This window comes from Micromesistius poutassou (genome assembly GCF_964030765.1).
Source record: "Micromesistius poutassou genome assembly, chromosome: 7".
NCBI classification, from domain to species: Eukaryota; Metazoa; Chordata; class Actinopteri; order Gadiformes; family Gadidae; genus Micromesistius; species Micromesistius poutassou.
Window position 1 is genome coordinate 2,119,968 of NC_140277.1, and position 17,159 is coordinate 2,137,126.

General features: G+C 43.5%; 1 protein-coding gene across 3 annotated transcripts in view; it reads right to left on the reverse strand.

Annotated features, from left to right (window-relative positions):
- The window catches only part of micu1 (mitochondrial calcium uptake 1), a 34,602-nt gene extending 24,415 nt beyond the window's left edge, over positions 1-10,187 (reverse strand). For all 3 annotated transcript variants that reach the window (XM_084470620.1, XM_084470619.1, XM_084470618.1), the window contains exons 1-4: positions 10,060-10,187; positions 7,463-7,627; positions 6,506-6,713; positions 3,319-3,481 (exon numbers count right to left, since the gene is read on the reverse strand). In XM_084470620.1, coding sequence (XP_084326746.1) covers positions 3,319-3,481; positions 6,506-6,713; positions 7,463-7,626 — 535 coding nt within the window. In that variant the 5' untranslated portion in view covers position 7,627; positions 10,060-10,187. The remainder of the gene's footprint in view (positions 1-3,318; positions 3,482-6,505; positions 6,714-7,462; positions 7,628-10,059) is intronic.
- Between the last annotated feature and the right edge of the window lie 6,972 nt (positions 10,188-17,159).

The following is a 17,159-nucleotide window of genomic DNA, read 5'->3' on the forward strand; positions in this document are numbered from 1 at the left end:
GATGTCACTCGCAGACATGTGCCAGAGATTAATACAGGCAATTTACAACTCATTTACATTCCCCAATTATTCCCACCACACAGCTTCAGCTTCAGCTTTCATTAGTCTGATCGTTTATCGCATAGAACTTCTAATGAAGGATTTATTTGCTGGACAGCATTTTCTTAGCACTGATCGAAGTGTGCAGCAAGGATTTAGATGAAGGGAGGTGGCGCGATCCACCGTAGCCCTGACAGGAGAATGCACTTGATGAGCTTGCCTGAGCAACCTAGACTAATTTATTAACCGCGGTGATCAGAATAAAAAGGTTAGAATTATGTATTTCCAAAGTCAATGTCATTATGCCCACGGTAATAGAATGAATAATGTATCCGATTGGCCATTGGGTCAAATTAGGAGGTTAATGGTCGTCCACATATTGTATTTTCCTCCATCCTTCACTGCCATTTGATTTGACTTCTAGTATCCCGGGCCCTTCTATCTGGGACCCCCACCTTCATTGAATAGAGGAGGACATTCCTCTTTGGCCCCTAAGCTGGTGAGGGTTTACACACAGCAATCATGACACCATTGATCTTGAGCACCTTTCTTTATGGTTCGGATGACCCTTATTCGAACAGCCATCTCCGGTACGGTATATCTATACCTCCAACAGATTGAAAGATTTCAAATGTTCTGCTCCCAGAGGGAGAACATCCATTCAATAAAGTGCCATGTACACCATAGGGACTTGCAGCTGCAGAAAGCAAATGCCTGGCCATCTTTAATCTCTATAGTGCATGGAAATATTCCATTTCTCCCCATGTTATCAATCAATTATTAATCCTTTGGTTATCCATTGAAACACAATGACATTGAGATGTATCTTGAAATGTGCCCTGGCCAATAGTGTAGCACAGCATAGGTTAATGTACTTCACAAAACAAACAGCAGAAAATACTGCATTTGGTAATACTCCACATGGTGACTGAAGTGCAAAGAGAAAGATCAAGAGTGTGGACAGCGGCCAATCATGTTCTATGTGGTGTCTCTGTGAAACATATCTAGGTCTTTCTACTACAAGACAACCACACGCATACAACTGACAAACATCCATTTACCAACTGAAATGATACCCATATGTTGCAATATACCCTTTTTATGCAACTATATCACATTATATTGTAAAAAATGAACACCCAACACCTTTCTTTAGTTGAGCATATCGGGTCTTAGTTATAATAAAGTGAACATTTTCGAATCATTTTACGATGGAAACTAAATTCCCTCAGATTTGTATTTGCATCATTGATTCAAAGGTGTGACTTGGGGAGTGTGCAGGTGTCCATTTTAGGGTTTGTCACTTGCCAAAATTCTCAGAATAATTAACTAATCAAAATCAGTTGCAGTTCCAAGTCTTGGAATTGATTTTCATTGGACTGCAATAGGCTATAAATTCCTTGGGTATTGAGGAAATGCCTTCCAATTGTACTGACTATCTTGTAATCAACGCTGCTTTGAAATTTAGATCCAACCAGACATGCGCTAATAGGGGCCCAGGTCGTTCCAATTGCATCAATCAGTGCTAAACCTCAGTTATTCAAAAGCCAATGGCGCACACACTCTGTAGAGCCAATCAGAGTAGATTGTTTTAATCATTGTGTTCAGGCTTGTTAATAATCTTTTTAGCGGTTTGTCATTCATTGATCATTTCATTTTCATCAATTTATAAAAAGTAGATGCCTCACTAAAATGTATGTAACACAGGTCAAACCTTTGTCAATAGGTAGGCCCTAGGGGTTGATAGAAAAGCTACAAAGTTGGGGCGTTCTTCAGACAATTCCCAAATAATGTGTAAAATATCAGAAACATACCGTTATTGCCGTTACGGACACAGATGTTGTGGACAAATTAACTAAATAATAACAGGGTTCCAGTACCTTATGCTAGGAGCTCAATTTAGGAGGCCAGGACTCTTCAGCTGAATGGTGCAATTAGTTAGCTAAGACGGAGGAAGAGTTGACTGTCTGCCAATAATATGCACTGCAGTCTCTTTTTGGCGCCTTGTTCTACTTATGTATGTATGCCCACCCTCATCTAATCTAATGGATCTCGACTCAGTGTTATGACATTCATATAGTTTTATAGGAGAGGGCTTGGGAAAGGGTCACACGCAGCTTGGAGATGGGTGTCTGGCCAATGTATGGGAGGCACTGTTGATGGAAGAAATTGCCACCATGGCGGCAGATTTAGAAGGCACTCAGGTGATGGAAGAGCAGATGCTGCCAGACAGCAGAGACGTGACAAGCCCAACCAAGATATGATTAGCGGAGCACATTGCAACAGAAGGCTGCATCGAAGGCTCCAAAGAAGGAAAGGTAAAGTGATCTCATAGCATTAAAGTTAGGCACAGTGCACAGATGCAGAAGATACTCCTACGGGACAAAGAGTGTCAGGCAAAAAGTAAAAGGCAAAAGCTAGTGCAGCGATATATATGTATAAATACACATACGTAATTATATGCACACACATACACACAAGCAGAGGTGATGAAATAGTCAAGTGTTGCACTGTAGCGCAAGCTAAGACCAGTTGCCTTCCCAAGCACTGCACAGCTAATGATCAGATATCTTCCACCATATCTGAGCGTGACACCAAGAATGTGCTTCAACACGCTTATTAATATACCCACTGCCGCATCCTATTTCCCCCCCCTTCGCTGCACCCCTCTGCCTGGCCTACTTTAGAATCAGACGCTCCTGGAGTGGGTCATCCCTGCCAAACCGTCCCTGATTGCTCTCGACATTGGTTGCGTAGGGAGGAGTCACATGAGCTGTACATCGGACAGGGCGATGGATGATACCACCAACCGAGGAGGAGGGGGGGATCGATCCACTGTGCAGAGTCAGTGGGGGACATTATTCCCTGCATAGTGGTGACCATAAATCACCATGCTGCGATCCATGGAATTACACTTGTACGTGTGATTACACATTGACACACACACACCGGCACAGACGTGCACACGCTCACGCTCACATGCGTGCACACGCTCACGCACACATGCGTGCACACGCACGCACAGAGGATGCATTCATAACCATTTCAAGGCCAAAATGAAAAGGCATAATGTCTACTTATTTACAAATGAATATAAATAGATTATATCAATATATTTATTTGATCTACATTGTGGGCACTCCAATTTGCAGTCACAGTCTTATTTGTATTCTCTTGCTCTTGTGTGATTTGCACTGATCCTTTGAGGCAGGAAGACCTGAACATAGGGAGCATAAAGAGTGGTCTTATCGTACATTGGCAAACGGGACTGGTACTCACTCTCAGGCTGCTTCTCGTTGGGGGTGATGGAGCGCACAAAGTCCTGCGGGGTCATGTACACCTCAGGGTCTCCGTGCTCACCAATGACCTTCAGCGTCGCAAAGTAGCGGAAGATCTTGTCGGGGGTGGAGTACGCCCTGATCCTGTTCTCATACTCCATAACCTGGGAGGCAGAGAGGAGAAAGAAGAAGAATTGACTCAATAGTCACCCATCGACAGCGTTTCGATCCAGACAACGTGTGGATAACCAGACAGGAGCAGCATTGGTATGGTTGCGATTAAGGGGTGAGAGGTCTCTCTCCCCCCCCCCCCCCCCCCCCCCCGCCCGCCCCATCTCTGGGTGGCTTCAGAAAGGTAGGCTGTCAATCCTGCCAGGGAGAGAGGGTGACCTTACAGCCCCCGACTCCATTAGCACATCAACATGAAGGACTAAATCTATCTCCAGTTTCATTGTCTAGCGCGGCTGACAGGTTAACCTCTGGGGAGATCTCGGTCAGTCCTGGGTTATACTCTGTCATTTGGGGAGAGTGAAGTAGATATTTGGGAATAAATCCCCCAATAGCACGGTCCAGATCGCCAATCGCTCAAATCAGAGTATTGAACGCAGTATCACAAGAACTGAGGGATCATGGGTTGGCCTCTCTCAAACTGGAGTCTTATTATTAGGTCTTTAAAGTCTTATTTTGGCCTCTTAAACACGAAGCATATTAGCTACATCATTAGCGACATAATTCCAGAATTGACACTGGTATTAACCACTCTGAAAAAGAAATGGCTGGCACAGATGCAGCCGTTTCTAATTATAGATGCAGCAATGGCATTTGACGTCGACATAAAAGTGTATTGTTATGCTCAATCATGTTAGGCAGAAAAGGCCAGCGTGGCTAATTATTTTAGAGTGCTAAAAGTCTGTGTAGGATGTAATCAGTTTGGGTGTAGCTCCAATGTGCATTCCAGCATTTTGGAGATGTTCTTGCCAAGAGTATTTCACAAAACAATTCCTTAACACAGAGCGCAGGTTTAAAACACACATTCTTGGAGAAAGACTCATGTTTCATTTAAATTTTGAAAGCAAAAGAACGTAGACTCCTGGCATTATCATTTTGAAATTATTCTCTGATTTAGGTAGGCTGTATCTTTAGGTTTCTTACAGTGAGATTCCTTTACAGGACTTTTTCTCATGCATTCCTAGTCCTTCATGCTGGTCCCCAATTCTTTGCAGAAAGCATTGGTCTTTAGGGAAATGACAGAAGTGCCTTCTCAACAACATTGGGGCAAATACTATATGGATGAGGGGGTTAGGGGACATTTGAGAAGAGGGATGTCAAGGAAGACCTGATTGATGGAGAGCATGAGCAGCATTGTGATCGCTCTCGTCTTCTGCTCATCTCCTCAAATGCACAGGCCATTGATCGGGGCATTAACAACACCGTAGGAGACTGAATGTTTGTTTTCCTGCTCTCGCTCAAAAAATACATTCACCAACGTTTTTTGACATACTTTCCCCATTGCATAATACATTTATGAATACTTACTTTTTTCCAAAATAAACACAAAATGTGATGATAATGGGGCAGAGGAGAACTTACCCACAAGTCTGACACACAAACACACACACAGGATAAAACTTAATCAAAGTGCAGCATCTCAGGGGCAACTGCAATAGTGCTTGACAGACAGAAAACGCACTCAAACACGCAATTTACACTCAGTGGATAGTATTCCATCAAAACTAGGCACTCTGTCCGACACAGACCTATATCCACCGAGACAAGTACCTACTTTATCTCAACTGGGATTTGCCACATAAGGGCAAACATGCTTTCAAATATCAATACATTTTTTGGCAGATGACTGCTGTAGCTGCTAAGGTGATTGCTCTATTCATCTGCTCAATTCTCCAATGGCTTTTTGTAAATCTAGGCGCAGAAGTCTGGCATGGCATCGAAGGTCTGGTTTGAAACATGGGAGCCTAAAATCTCTTGTCTTTCTCTAGCCCTGTTGCTGTTAAAAGTAACGTGCCATCAGAGACACAGAGCAATCCATTGTCACAGGCTTATTAAAAGTGTGATACAAATGTTAGCAGGTGGCACATATGAAAGTAGATTAGAGCAATTTCACAGCGGTTATTGTTTCCAAATCTTTACTTAAGGTGCGGTGTGTATAAAAAAAGTGTGGAATCTAGCGGCACGGCCTTGGCAGAAATGGAATATTATATTCATGAGTATATTTTAATTAGTCTAAAATCCCATAAAAGAAAAAAAAAAGTGTTTTTGGTTACCTTAGAATGAGCCCCCATATCTACGTAGGGAGATATATGCACCGCCATGTTTCTATAGTAGCCAATAACGTCTCTAGAGAAAACGCTTTTATAGTTCAGTAAAAAAAAGAAGTGTTTTGGGCTAAGAATTCTAAGAAGGAAGGGGTTTGTTGTGTAGAAGCGTTCTTATAAGCAATGTTGTATATGAAATGCACCACACATTGTGATGTTATACTATAAGTGTCCAAGAAGCTTAACTCTCTCTCGGATGTGGACATGAAAATCAACGGCTGAAACAATGCTCCACACATCTTCACACACACACCATGCCGTTTGACTAGAAGTGTCCTAGAAGCTTATCCCTCTCTTTGACCCGGCATCAACACCAACCGCTGGTAAGACGGAGTGCCACACATCCATATACACCGTGGTGTTATCTATACGTGTCCTAGAAGCTTAACTCTCTTTGGCCCAGTCTCAAAAACAAGTACGAGCAACAGGGAGCTCAACACATCCACACACACACCGTGGTGTTAGCCACGGTGTGTTAGCCAAGTGTAAGAGAAGCATAACCCTCTCCCAGACACGCTTAAACCATCTCCTTTTGTCAAAACCTTAAACAACACAGGCCAGTACAGGCCAGTACAGGCCAGTACAGGCCAGTATAGGCCAGTACAGGTCAGTACAGGCCAGTACAGGCCAGTAAGGCATTGGAAAGGGAGGGGAAAAGGGGGGGGATTCACTTGGTTGCAATCTGCAACCTCACTGCTAGTGGTCACATACAGCTTAATCATCTGATGCAAGCTTATTGGCCATCGATTACGGCGAGTTATGAAAAAATTTGATTAAATACATTGCGGAGGTAAATTAAAGAGCAGGCGACCAAACCACCGGATGTTTATTTCATGTTTATTGTCTATTGATTACCTTGCGGTCACGGAATCCGGAGCGGACCTTCTTTTTCTTCACCTCGCCGGCACCGCCCTCCTCCTCCCCTCCCTCCTCCTCCTCTCCACTGGTGGCCTCCACGGACTTGTCCGACTCCGCGTCCGATTCGGCGTCTTTGGGGAACTCCTCGGCCTCCGGCTCCGCCCCCTTGGCGTGACCGACCGACGGCCCGGCGTCGGCGTACGCCCTGTGGGTGTCAAGACCACAGAGACGCTGGGTGTCACTTACGCTGACGACACGGTGTCCGTGTCCCGGGGACCGAAGAGGTTAATGGGTACATGGGGATATACATTTCTCCGTTTGGCCCCGGAGCCGTGAGGGGGGAGTAAAAGTGTGTAAAAGCCTGAATGCCTCGCTGAGAAGAGTGAGAGATAAAAAGAGAAGAGAAAACGGAACGACAGTAAAGGAGCGCTGTGTTTCTTTTTCCGCTGTGTCATGGTGTATGTTGGGGCATTTACCTCGGCCAACTGTCCGAATTGAAAATTGCTGTTATAAGAATTAAGATGACTTCTCGGAGCTTGCAAGGTTGAACCCGTATAATTCAGTTTTACGAGACACTGAGGGAAACGAGGCAGGGATCGCTCTCTCCTCATCGGTCTCAAGGCGTCCAGGAGATGCCATCCATCGCACAGCAGCCCGCAACAGTGTGTCACTGAGTCTTTGAAGAACTCCCACCTCATCCTGACACCATTTTTGCAGTGGCTGCAAGTTAAGTAAGCACCTGGCTCCCACTCTACGATAGAGTGTAGATCATTACAAACCACCGCTGGCTAGGGGCGGTGGCTCAGCATTTCATGACCAACCCCAATGCAGCGGACTGCAACTATAGGTTTTCTGAATTTCAAAGCAATGCTAGGACAGTGTGTGTGTGTGTGTGTGTGTGTGTGTCAGTGAGTGAGTGAGTGTTTGAATGCGAATGGGCGGGGGCTTTCATACCTTGTCCAGAGCAGTCCTGTGCTGGCCGATATCCCAGTGACCCCAACCAGGGCTGCCAGCATCAGTCTCCGTCGGCCCTGGGTCCGCACTGGCCCACTGTGGTAGCGTCGAGACATCAGGGCCAGGCCCACAGAGGCCGCCGAAAGCGCCCGCAAGCGGAACATCCTGTGGGTAGAGCGACAGCCCATTGAAACCAAGCATCAGTTGAGATAAGGGGTAGACACATATTCATCCTCCAGCCGTAGATGATAGAGCAGGCAAGAGGCTGTAGAAATTCAGCTCTTGCAATACAGTGCACATAATGTTCAACACGTTGTCACACGGTTATAACTAAACTGTAGCTGGGGTGGTTCTGCTGTAAAGGAGAATCTGCCTCTCCAAATGCAGATATCTCTTGAAACAACCCAAAAATAAATCTTATTTAAAAACCAATTCACCAAACGTGTGTCCTGCCTCCAAAACTTGAATTCTTATAAGACAGTGATGTAATTTATTAGTGCCACAACCGAGTGATTAGAAAATAAACAAGTGGGCAGCTGCCTTCATAGTCTGTTGATTTCCAGACTAGGAAAATAAGGAGCTCCATTATTCTCCAAAAAAGAATGATGGATAAAGCTTGTATTACCCATCAATATTACGTGTGCCTATTAGGACAGTCTTCCCCCATTTAATCAGCAAGACAAACAGGAAAAAACAACATTGCTAATTGGGAACATTCAGTGTTCCGTGGCAAAAGGGACTGAGGAGGTCTCTTGAGTATGGGACTGAACGTGCTTGAATACACACGCACACTCCTTTCAATCTTTCCAAAGTCGCAGAGCGTTGAAGGTCTCTTACTGAAGTCCTGACAGCAACCGAATGGACTGGAATCACTTGGAGTTGTATTTATGCGTTCAAGCTAGAAATCTAAACAGTTCTACATCTGACATTTACAGTGTCAGCCTTTGTGTCGACAACATTTAACGATAAGGGGTGTTTCAGGAGTTTGGCAACATAACCAAATAATAATCAAATCTCTCTCGTTTAACGGAGGTGCCAGTCAGGGTAGTAGAGGGGATATTATTTTTTAATGCTTCGCTCTGTGCAACATAAAATCAATGTGTACAACCTAAACAAAACTATTAGGACATACAATTGATACAACACAATGCATCCTACACTATTGCGTGGAGACTGCTCTATTGCAGGGAGTATTTAAACCGGTGTTCAGAAACATGTCGAGAGAATGGGATTCATTATCTACAAGCAGGCTTTGTACTGAACCCATTAATTCCCAGCTGATGGGGATTTTCAACTATCTGTTCCAGGGAAAATCATTTCTGGTGTTGTTTTCAACTGAAAGCACTCATTTTTGCCAATCAACCCACCAGAGCGTTTCAACAATGAGACCATGGAGTTGGGGAAATCGAATGCATATCCCATGAAAGCCACATATCGACCTATAGGTTCAACAACACCATTATCTATAATGGTCATTGGTCAGGCTACAATCCCAAGCGGTTCTCAAGAGCAACTTCACATTATTAGCTTTTAATTAGGAGAGTTCATTCATAAGACAGGTAGCCACTGCGGACATCTTAACCAGAATGCTTAACCTAACGTCCCCAAAAAGCTGGTGCAAGGAAATCGTATACATTAAAACAACTGTTATACTAATTATCTGACCATTTAAGGGATGCTTTTATTCAAAAGCTTTAGAATCTTACATGGAATAGTGGGTATGGGTTAAGGTATCTTTCCAACAGCCTACAAATAGACAGGAATAATTTTTGTTTGAACCCATAACATCTGCTGGGAGTCAGGCATCCAGCCTAACACTATAATCCTGCCACCAATAATAATAGATAAACCACAAGACATATCAGCTGGGAGTCAAACCGCCGGTATAATAATAATAATCCACTAACATGCCTCCAATAATAATACAACAACCATAACACATTCTAGATAGAATGTTTTTGTTTTTTTAATCTGTAGTAATCCCCATTCATATGAAACGTAACTGGTAGCATTACGCTGGTACGTGAGGGGTTTGTAGTAGACGTTAAGTGATTCACAAATAAACCTGCGGAAAAATCTGACATTCTAGACTTTCAAATTCAACTAAAAGTTGTGCGACTGTATGCAGTAGACCAGTGGGATAGCAACATCTGTACAACCCCCCCACACACCCAACATCTGCTGGGCTGACAGCAGCTAGAGAAAGACACTTCCACAATGCACTAAAATTGCAAAATGCCATGTATGTCCCCACCGGATAGCGAATGCTTCTACCAAGTGTTCACAATAATAATAATAGTGAGCGATGCAAAAGCTAGGACTCACTGTCAGGCAAAACGCAGAAGCACACGCTGCTGTATGATAAGACATATACATGCAGAGTATTCTAACACATATATTGTATGTGGTTGACTCGGGTGTCTGGGCACTAGATGCCTGGGAGGACATGTCAGATATATATTTAAGACCATCGCTGATGTTAGCCTGCTAGCAAGCGAAGCAACCACTCCGTGATAACTGTGAGAAGAGAGGAGGTCATTTCATGCGTCATAGACTCGAGTGAGCAGTCATATATACGCATGGCGTGGGTTACTCACGTTTATGACAATAGGTCACACCAAATATTGAGTTTCTTCGAAGTGTCAGAATATGCGTTTTCTTCTTTTTGCTCTTCAACGACGAGTCCAAAACAACAGTTCCGTGTTACAGAATAAGCCCCGCCCCCTGCCCCGCCCCTTTCTGTATAACGTTCCTGGGTTGGGTGTGCCCAATGCAGTGGGCACTGGCGCACTATAAGCACATGCATATTATTTATGACAACAAAGTGATAAATTTCAATGCATTTTAATAATTATGTGTTAAACGTTCGGTGATCAGGATTGCTTGTGTTCTCACAATCATAAGAGCCTCACCAGAGGTACAATAAGTGTGTCAAGTGATGGTGATTCTGACAGCGGCCTGACTTCGATTTCACCATTAGGTCTATCATCATTATTTGGCTTTATTCTTTATCTCAAGTCTTTTTTCATCCACTCCCATAAAAGATATAGTCTCACCCATTGTGAACATTCCTTTATCATTCAATTATGTGTATCAGCATTGTCTTTAAAGAGTTGGTATATCCGTCTTGGCTTGGTAGGAATATTAAATTTAATCTTAAACTGTACCAATTTTTATTGGCCGGACTTGTTAATATGTTGGTAGGATTCATAATGCGCTCCCTGTGGTGAATTCATGATGAATGTTATGGACAGTGAATGATATGGTGTGAAATTAGTCAATAGGGAATGCTAGCGAGTAAAATCATGTTATTAATAACCATCCGTGTTTGTTTCTTGCAGCATCTCTTGAAAGTACTGTTCTTACAACACATAGATTGGCATTTGCTTCTTAAAATGTAATAACAAAGACTTTTTTTTTTTTACTTCACTACTTGCTGGTGTGGCAGCTTGTTAGTGGATAAATGCAAAGATGAATATTGATTCTTTGATGGAAATGTATTAAAACAGAGAAACTGGTTATCGGCTGAGAATGTGTGATAGGTAGATTTAGGATTTAATGTACTTATAAAGGGAACTTTGACCTGGCTCTTTTGAGACTTGGTCTAAATCAATAACCATTTCACAAAACCGAGTCAAGCAGCATTAACTACACCCTATATATTTTTCCCCTTTGTGTTTCTAACTACATGTCCATCGACATATTGCCAAAAAAGACGACAAACTGTGCTAAACGGTTTACCTCTATTGTTCGTAAGCCTTTTGAATAAATGCTATCCTCTCTTCTTCTATCCAACCTAACAACGCCATGCTTTATCTTCATTATAATACATTTAATAATTATAATTACATGATTTGTTTCGGTAATTGTACTATCTTTTACCAACTCGTTACCCTCAGTTATCTTCTCATGATATTCATGAAGACAAGTGAAGACAAGATAAAACAGAACTTTATTAATCCCAGAATACAAATCCTAGCATAAAGTACACGACATTAATGTGTAAGAGTGTTTTTATTTTGGTCATTCTAAAACCGCAATGCATTGTGACATGGCCAGCAACAAATAATACAATACATTAGCAAAACAAATAAAAATTTGCCCAAATAAGGGCAGAAATAAGAAAAAATAAGATAACAATAGATAAAACATACACTATAGGATTAAAACACTAGCCGTATAGTGTTCAGTGTGGAGCCATTGTCAGTGCAACTTCCTACAGTGCACTGCCTGAAGTGGAGTGAACTTGCTGACCTTATGCAGGATATACAATAACCCCGCCTTCTGGCCCTAGAGATTTCTAAGATACTCTGACTCTAACAGTACATGCCTTGCTTCTACTTGGGGTTCCACCACTGCGGGGCCTCATAGGCATGGCTTGCTAGTCAGTAAGCAACAAGAACTGGATAGGCCTGTTGCATGGGGCGTGTAGGTAGGGCTGTTGCATTGTAAGGACTCAGAGATTTCCTTTGTAAATTGGTTGCGTAGCCGCGGGCACCGCCCAGCCGTTGTGAAAGCTGGGTAAGTGAGATAAGATGAGTCTTACTTCTCCTCGAATGGCCGCAGTATAGTCACCACTTTGCCACTACTTCTCTACTTCTCTGGACTATACATAAATCTTTTCAATTCATTCCAGCAGTCTATCTCAGTCTGGAGTGCTTCATTAAGCAAACATTGTAAATGCATATGGTAGATATGCTGGCCTGATGGTTTTAGAGCAGGGAGTGGCGTTTGCATGAGCAGCTATATTCAAGTGTGTAGGCTGCATATGTGGGGGGAAAGCTGCAGTGAAATGTGATAGATTGGCAATAGCTGAGTTTAATGATGACATGTTGCTCCAGTGAAGCCCTGACCTTGCATATGAAGAAGTATCTTTACTTGACAGATAAAATCCTGATCACATTTTATATTTGACGGTGTGAATGTTTGACGGTGTGTATGCGTGTGCATGAATGTGTGTGTATGAGGGCCTCTATATACATGCATATATGCACACACAACTCTAACCAAAGTAGTTTATATGGCTGGATTATATTTGTGTGCAGAACGGGACTCACCTTATCTCAGCTGCAGAGTGAGGTATGGTTTGGGTGTGGCCTTTATTTTACTTTTTGACTGTAAATTCAATGCAGTGTCTTAGCTTGTTCCATGACTACAGACAGACACACACCAACAAAAACACAAACAAACACGCTATAACCCTATTACAACAACTCTCTCTACAATAATTCTTAATAAAAGTATAGTTACACCTAAATCTCCCTAATGCATACAGACATACTTAAGAAAACAGGTGTGAGCTAGCTAGCCAGTCTTTTTATAGCTCAATGGGGCGACTTGTAGGCCTAGTCAATATGGTTAGGCAACAATCCACAGATATATCCTGTTAAATCTGGCATGAATCCCATTTCATAATGGAACTTTTAACTCGTTTTTTCCATTCTGATAGGAGCTCAGACAATGGTCAACAACAGTGCTCACACAAGTGTGTTCAAAGCCATATGGGAATTCCCCACTAGCCATAACGTGACACACTTTCTCTGTAAAATCTGTTCAGCCCACAGAGACCACGTCGGGTCATTGTTAATATAAAATAAGGGAGAAATTAGCATTTAAATTGCCCACACAGTATGCTGAACCATTTCCTGAACCGGAAATGGCGACGGTGAATTCAGGCCAAAGGAAACCCTAGGCAATGAGATCCCTGAGAAGGATAGTATTCGAAAACAATACTGAGGCATGCTTATGAATGTAAAACTAAAGCACAATCTATTCACTGTATAACGCTTCTTCAACTTTCTGCAATAAAACCCATGAGTTATTTACTTTTCACCTTTGACCTACATGTGTTGCAGGTGTGGCAGTCAGTCAGTCACTACTGGGACTTATTTGACCGCAAAATAACATTTGGTAACATCCCTCTCACGGTTGGCAACTGGACAAAACATCCTTCATATGCTCTATATCACTATTGCTTACATCCGTGGCACTATATTTTATTCATGAGCAACATTATGCCCTACTGCTGCTGCTTCTAATTTCTGCCAGTTTTTGAAAGCCTTTTAAATGGATGCACATTTCAGAAGGTAGAATACACCCTTTCAAAGTTACTGTGGATCAATACATTCGATTTGATCCGCTAATCCTCAGCGAGTCTCCACACGAGTGACTAGTGAAACAAACTAATAATAGGTGCAGTTAGAGCACAATGGGATACAGGCCACAACTAGTGAGGTGTATACTACAGCTCTGCAGGACTTTGAGACATATCTTTAATTTTGGGTTGTTGAATTCCAACTGTAGCCAAATGATAGGTCTATATTGGTATCATAGCATATTAATGACACAAGTGCTTAGTGTATTGCTAGGCCAATTTAAGATTGCCATTGTCGGAAATATATATACATATTCAACATGAAATCCTCACAACTCCTACTTCATAAAGACGGCCTATCACTTGACTTTACCTTAAATGCGGATGTATTACGCCTGCATTTGTGTAGGTTGTCTTTTAGGCACGATGCCGGAAAGTGCGACATATGTAATGCAACATTAATAGAACTGACGGCGTAAAGTGGCTTAATTTTGAATTCTGGTGCAACGCTGGCTGGGCATGTGTACGAAGCAGCACTAGTCCAGCCCCGCTACCCGCCCACCACCCTCCCTTTTCCCCTCGGTCTGTCTCGGTCCGCCCGCAGCATTCGCCTTCTGAGCGAGCTTTCACTAGAGAGATGGCAGGGAAAGTGTGCAGATCGATGCTCCTCTTGTCCCGGAGCAGCGGGACGGTGGCAGGTAGCCTCCCCGCACTTGTTGTCTCTTCACAACGACACCATCAGCACATAAGACCGGTAAGTCAACACAAGGACCACCCCGGCGTGTGTGAGAGAGTGTAGCAGCGAGCCGCCGGCCGGACGGCAGGAACCGCGGTACTGCTGCGCTGTGTTGTATCGGCTGGCTAAGGAAGTGAGGCTAACTAGCCCGGAGATCTTCGATTCTTGTATGGTTTGCTTGCTTCGCTGGTAGACGATTTAAAGCAGTGGTTCGTGTGTGTATGGGGCTCCGATTCGGGTTATTTCCATTGATAACTCTCACAATGGGCGCAATGCATTTTCGACAGTAGCAATGCAGATTTTTTTTTAAGGACGATTTCTGGACGCCCTGTAATATCCCGCTGGCGCTGCCCCGCCGTGCACTGTACGAGGCTCTCCGACACCCTTCCATCACATATTCTGGACAACATCTCATGTTTCCATGTGCTCAACAACTTCAAGCTATGACCGTATTTGTAAATCGCTGTCATGTCGGTGGTGTGATCAGTGTGTTTTTCATGTGGTTGCCTTTTAGTGTTGCAACACCTTCCTGTTAGAAGGGCATCTGGAACAGCTGCAATCGATTGGAGCTCTTTTTATTGTCCGACGGTTTAGGGCTAATGGGAACAATTATTTGATTTCACGTCGGTCATTCAACTATAATCCATAATGGTGCTAGTTTTAATTCGCTTTTGTGTTCCTCCATCCGTCTTATGTTATGCCATCCCTCATACAGTGTGTGAACTGCAGTATCTGTAAAAGTGGTGCATCTGTGTGAGTCCCTATAGAAAGAGGGGTGTGTGCGTGTGTGGGGGGGGGGGGGGGGGGGGAGAGAGAGATTCAGTTAGAGACTCGCTCTTTATAAACACATCCCTTCACTGAAACATGGGAACCCACAATTCCATGATGATGATGTCAGACTCGCCAGCTAGCCCGGTATTGCCCTCCCCCCACCGTGAGGGTGTTTCCCCGTCGCAGGATCTCCTCTGCTCCTCCAAACTATGGGGCAATAAGCAAACCGTTGTGGACGTACGCCTAGCCACGCGAATTACAATCGCACATGAGTCTCCTCCCACCCTATTGGGGGAGCAGTAATGGCTCTTGCAGTGCTGCTAATTATGTTATACAGTGAAATCATTGAATTTCGCCTGCCTCACTGACCGACTCTTAAGATGCAAACGAGCAGATGTTTCAATGCTGCCTGATGGAAACTCAGGCCCAGGATGGGCTGGGTATGTAAAAGAACGAGGAAGTGTAGTGTGGCGGGACGGGGCCAGCCCATCTCACTACTTAGAGGAAGAAAATAACATCACTGCTGTGATTTTGGAATGCTTCCCTTTTGACACCTATTTTTCTTTTCTTGTGCTTTTACACACACACACACACACACACACACACACACACACACACACACACACACACACACACACACACACACACACACACACACACACACACACACACACACACACACACACACTTGTGAACAACTAGGTGGACCGGAGCTTGTCGTATTTTTTTAAGACTTGCACGCTAATAACTTTTTAGAAGACTTTGATCTGCTTGGTTGCATTTCTGTTAGTTTCTGTTAGTCATATATTTTGTCACAGCCCATCGAGGCATGTCTGTCGTGGCTTCGTTTCGTGGCCCCTGTCACAGAGCGGTGGCGCTCTGACAGCCCCGTGACAAGCCAAGACGCCTCTGGTTCGCTTATTGCTCAGCTTCAGTAGTAGGAGCATTCCCTGTGGAATCTGTTTTTTTTTTGCAGCCTAAACCTTAACTATACGGAGGGAAGCAAAGCTAGGCTACGCTCTGTAACATCAACTCTCAAGACGACACCTCTTGTCACCTGGAGCTGCTTGTCTACCGCTCTAAGCCATAACCCGAACCCACACTCATTAGGCGACTCCCTTAATGACTGCAGCGCGTATTATGGACTCTAGGGGCAGACATTTAACCCGCGTTTGATCACTATTGACCTAGCTGTCCTATAAAACGCTCAGCTCTTCCGACGTGGCAGGAGGATAGAGTCATTGTGAATAAACATTCCCTGCAAATATGCCCCATAAATCAGGGCTAGCCTGCTTGGGCGAAGATGATCACTGCTGCAGTTGCAGAATTGTATTAATGTGGATTTATTACTCAAGATTTAAGTTATTAGCATTAACGACTGACATATTAATTAGAATGGAGCCTTAATGAATTTGTCGGGCAACAGTCTGAGGGGTCTGTAGGGGTCAGGACCAGCCGCTGCCCCCTAATCCAATTAGGATTGAGGTAAACAAATTATTTCCACTCCCACCAACACCATGGGTTCTAATTTAAATCCGGATAAGCATATTAGGGCTAACGTCGACTTGTCTGCTTTGTTGTTGGTAAAAAGAAAGACAACTGCGCCCTGAAAAGGCGATAAGACATTTCAATGATTGATGAACCTATCAACACATGCCTGCTCATTTGATGGGTGATTCCGTTTTTTTTTATTATCACTGACTTTTCCGGATCAAACAATGTGAGGGGGGGGGGGGGGGGGATACCAATAGCCCAATGTGCATGATTGATTGTAAATCATGAGTTTAGTGAAGGGATGGAAGCTCATTGTGACACAACATGATAAATGTCATGCTACGTTGGCTGTGTTAATTAGGGTGATATTGGTTATTTAACGATTACTGTGTCAACTTCTTGTTTCATGGCTTTGAAGATGGTTTTTGCAATCGTGTCTTTCTCTGTGATTGATTAGTAGCAGAGGTCAGAGAGTTTTCTTTTATCGTCTCAGTTTTTTACGACTAGGAGCATAGACCCGGGTACTAATTCTGAAATCCAATCATACCAAGTAGGCCACTTGCTGTAGCTGAATCTGCTCAGCTCCACTGTATTAGAACATT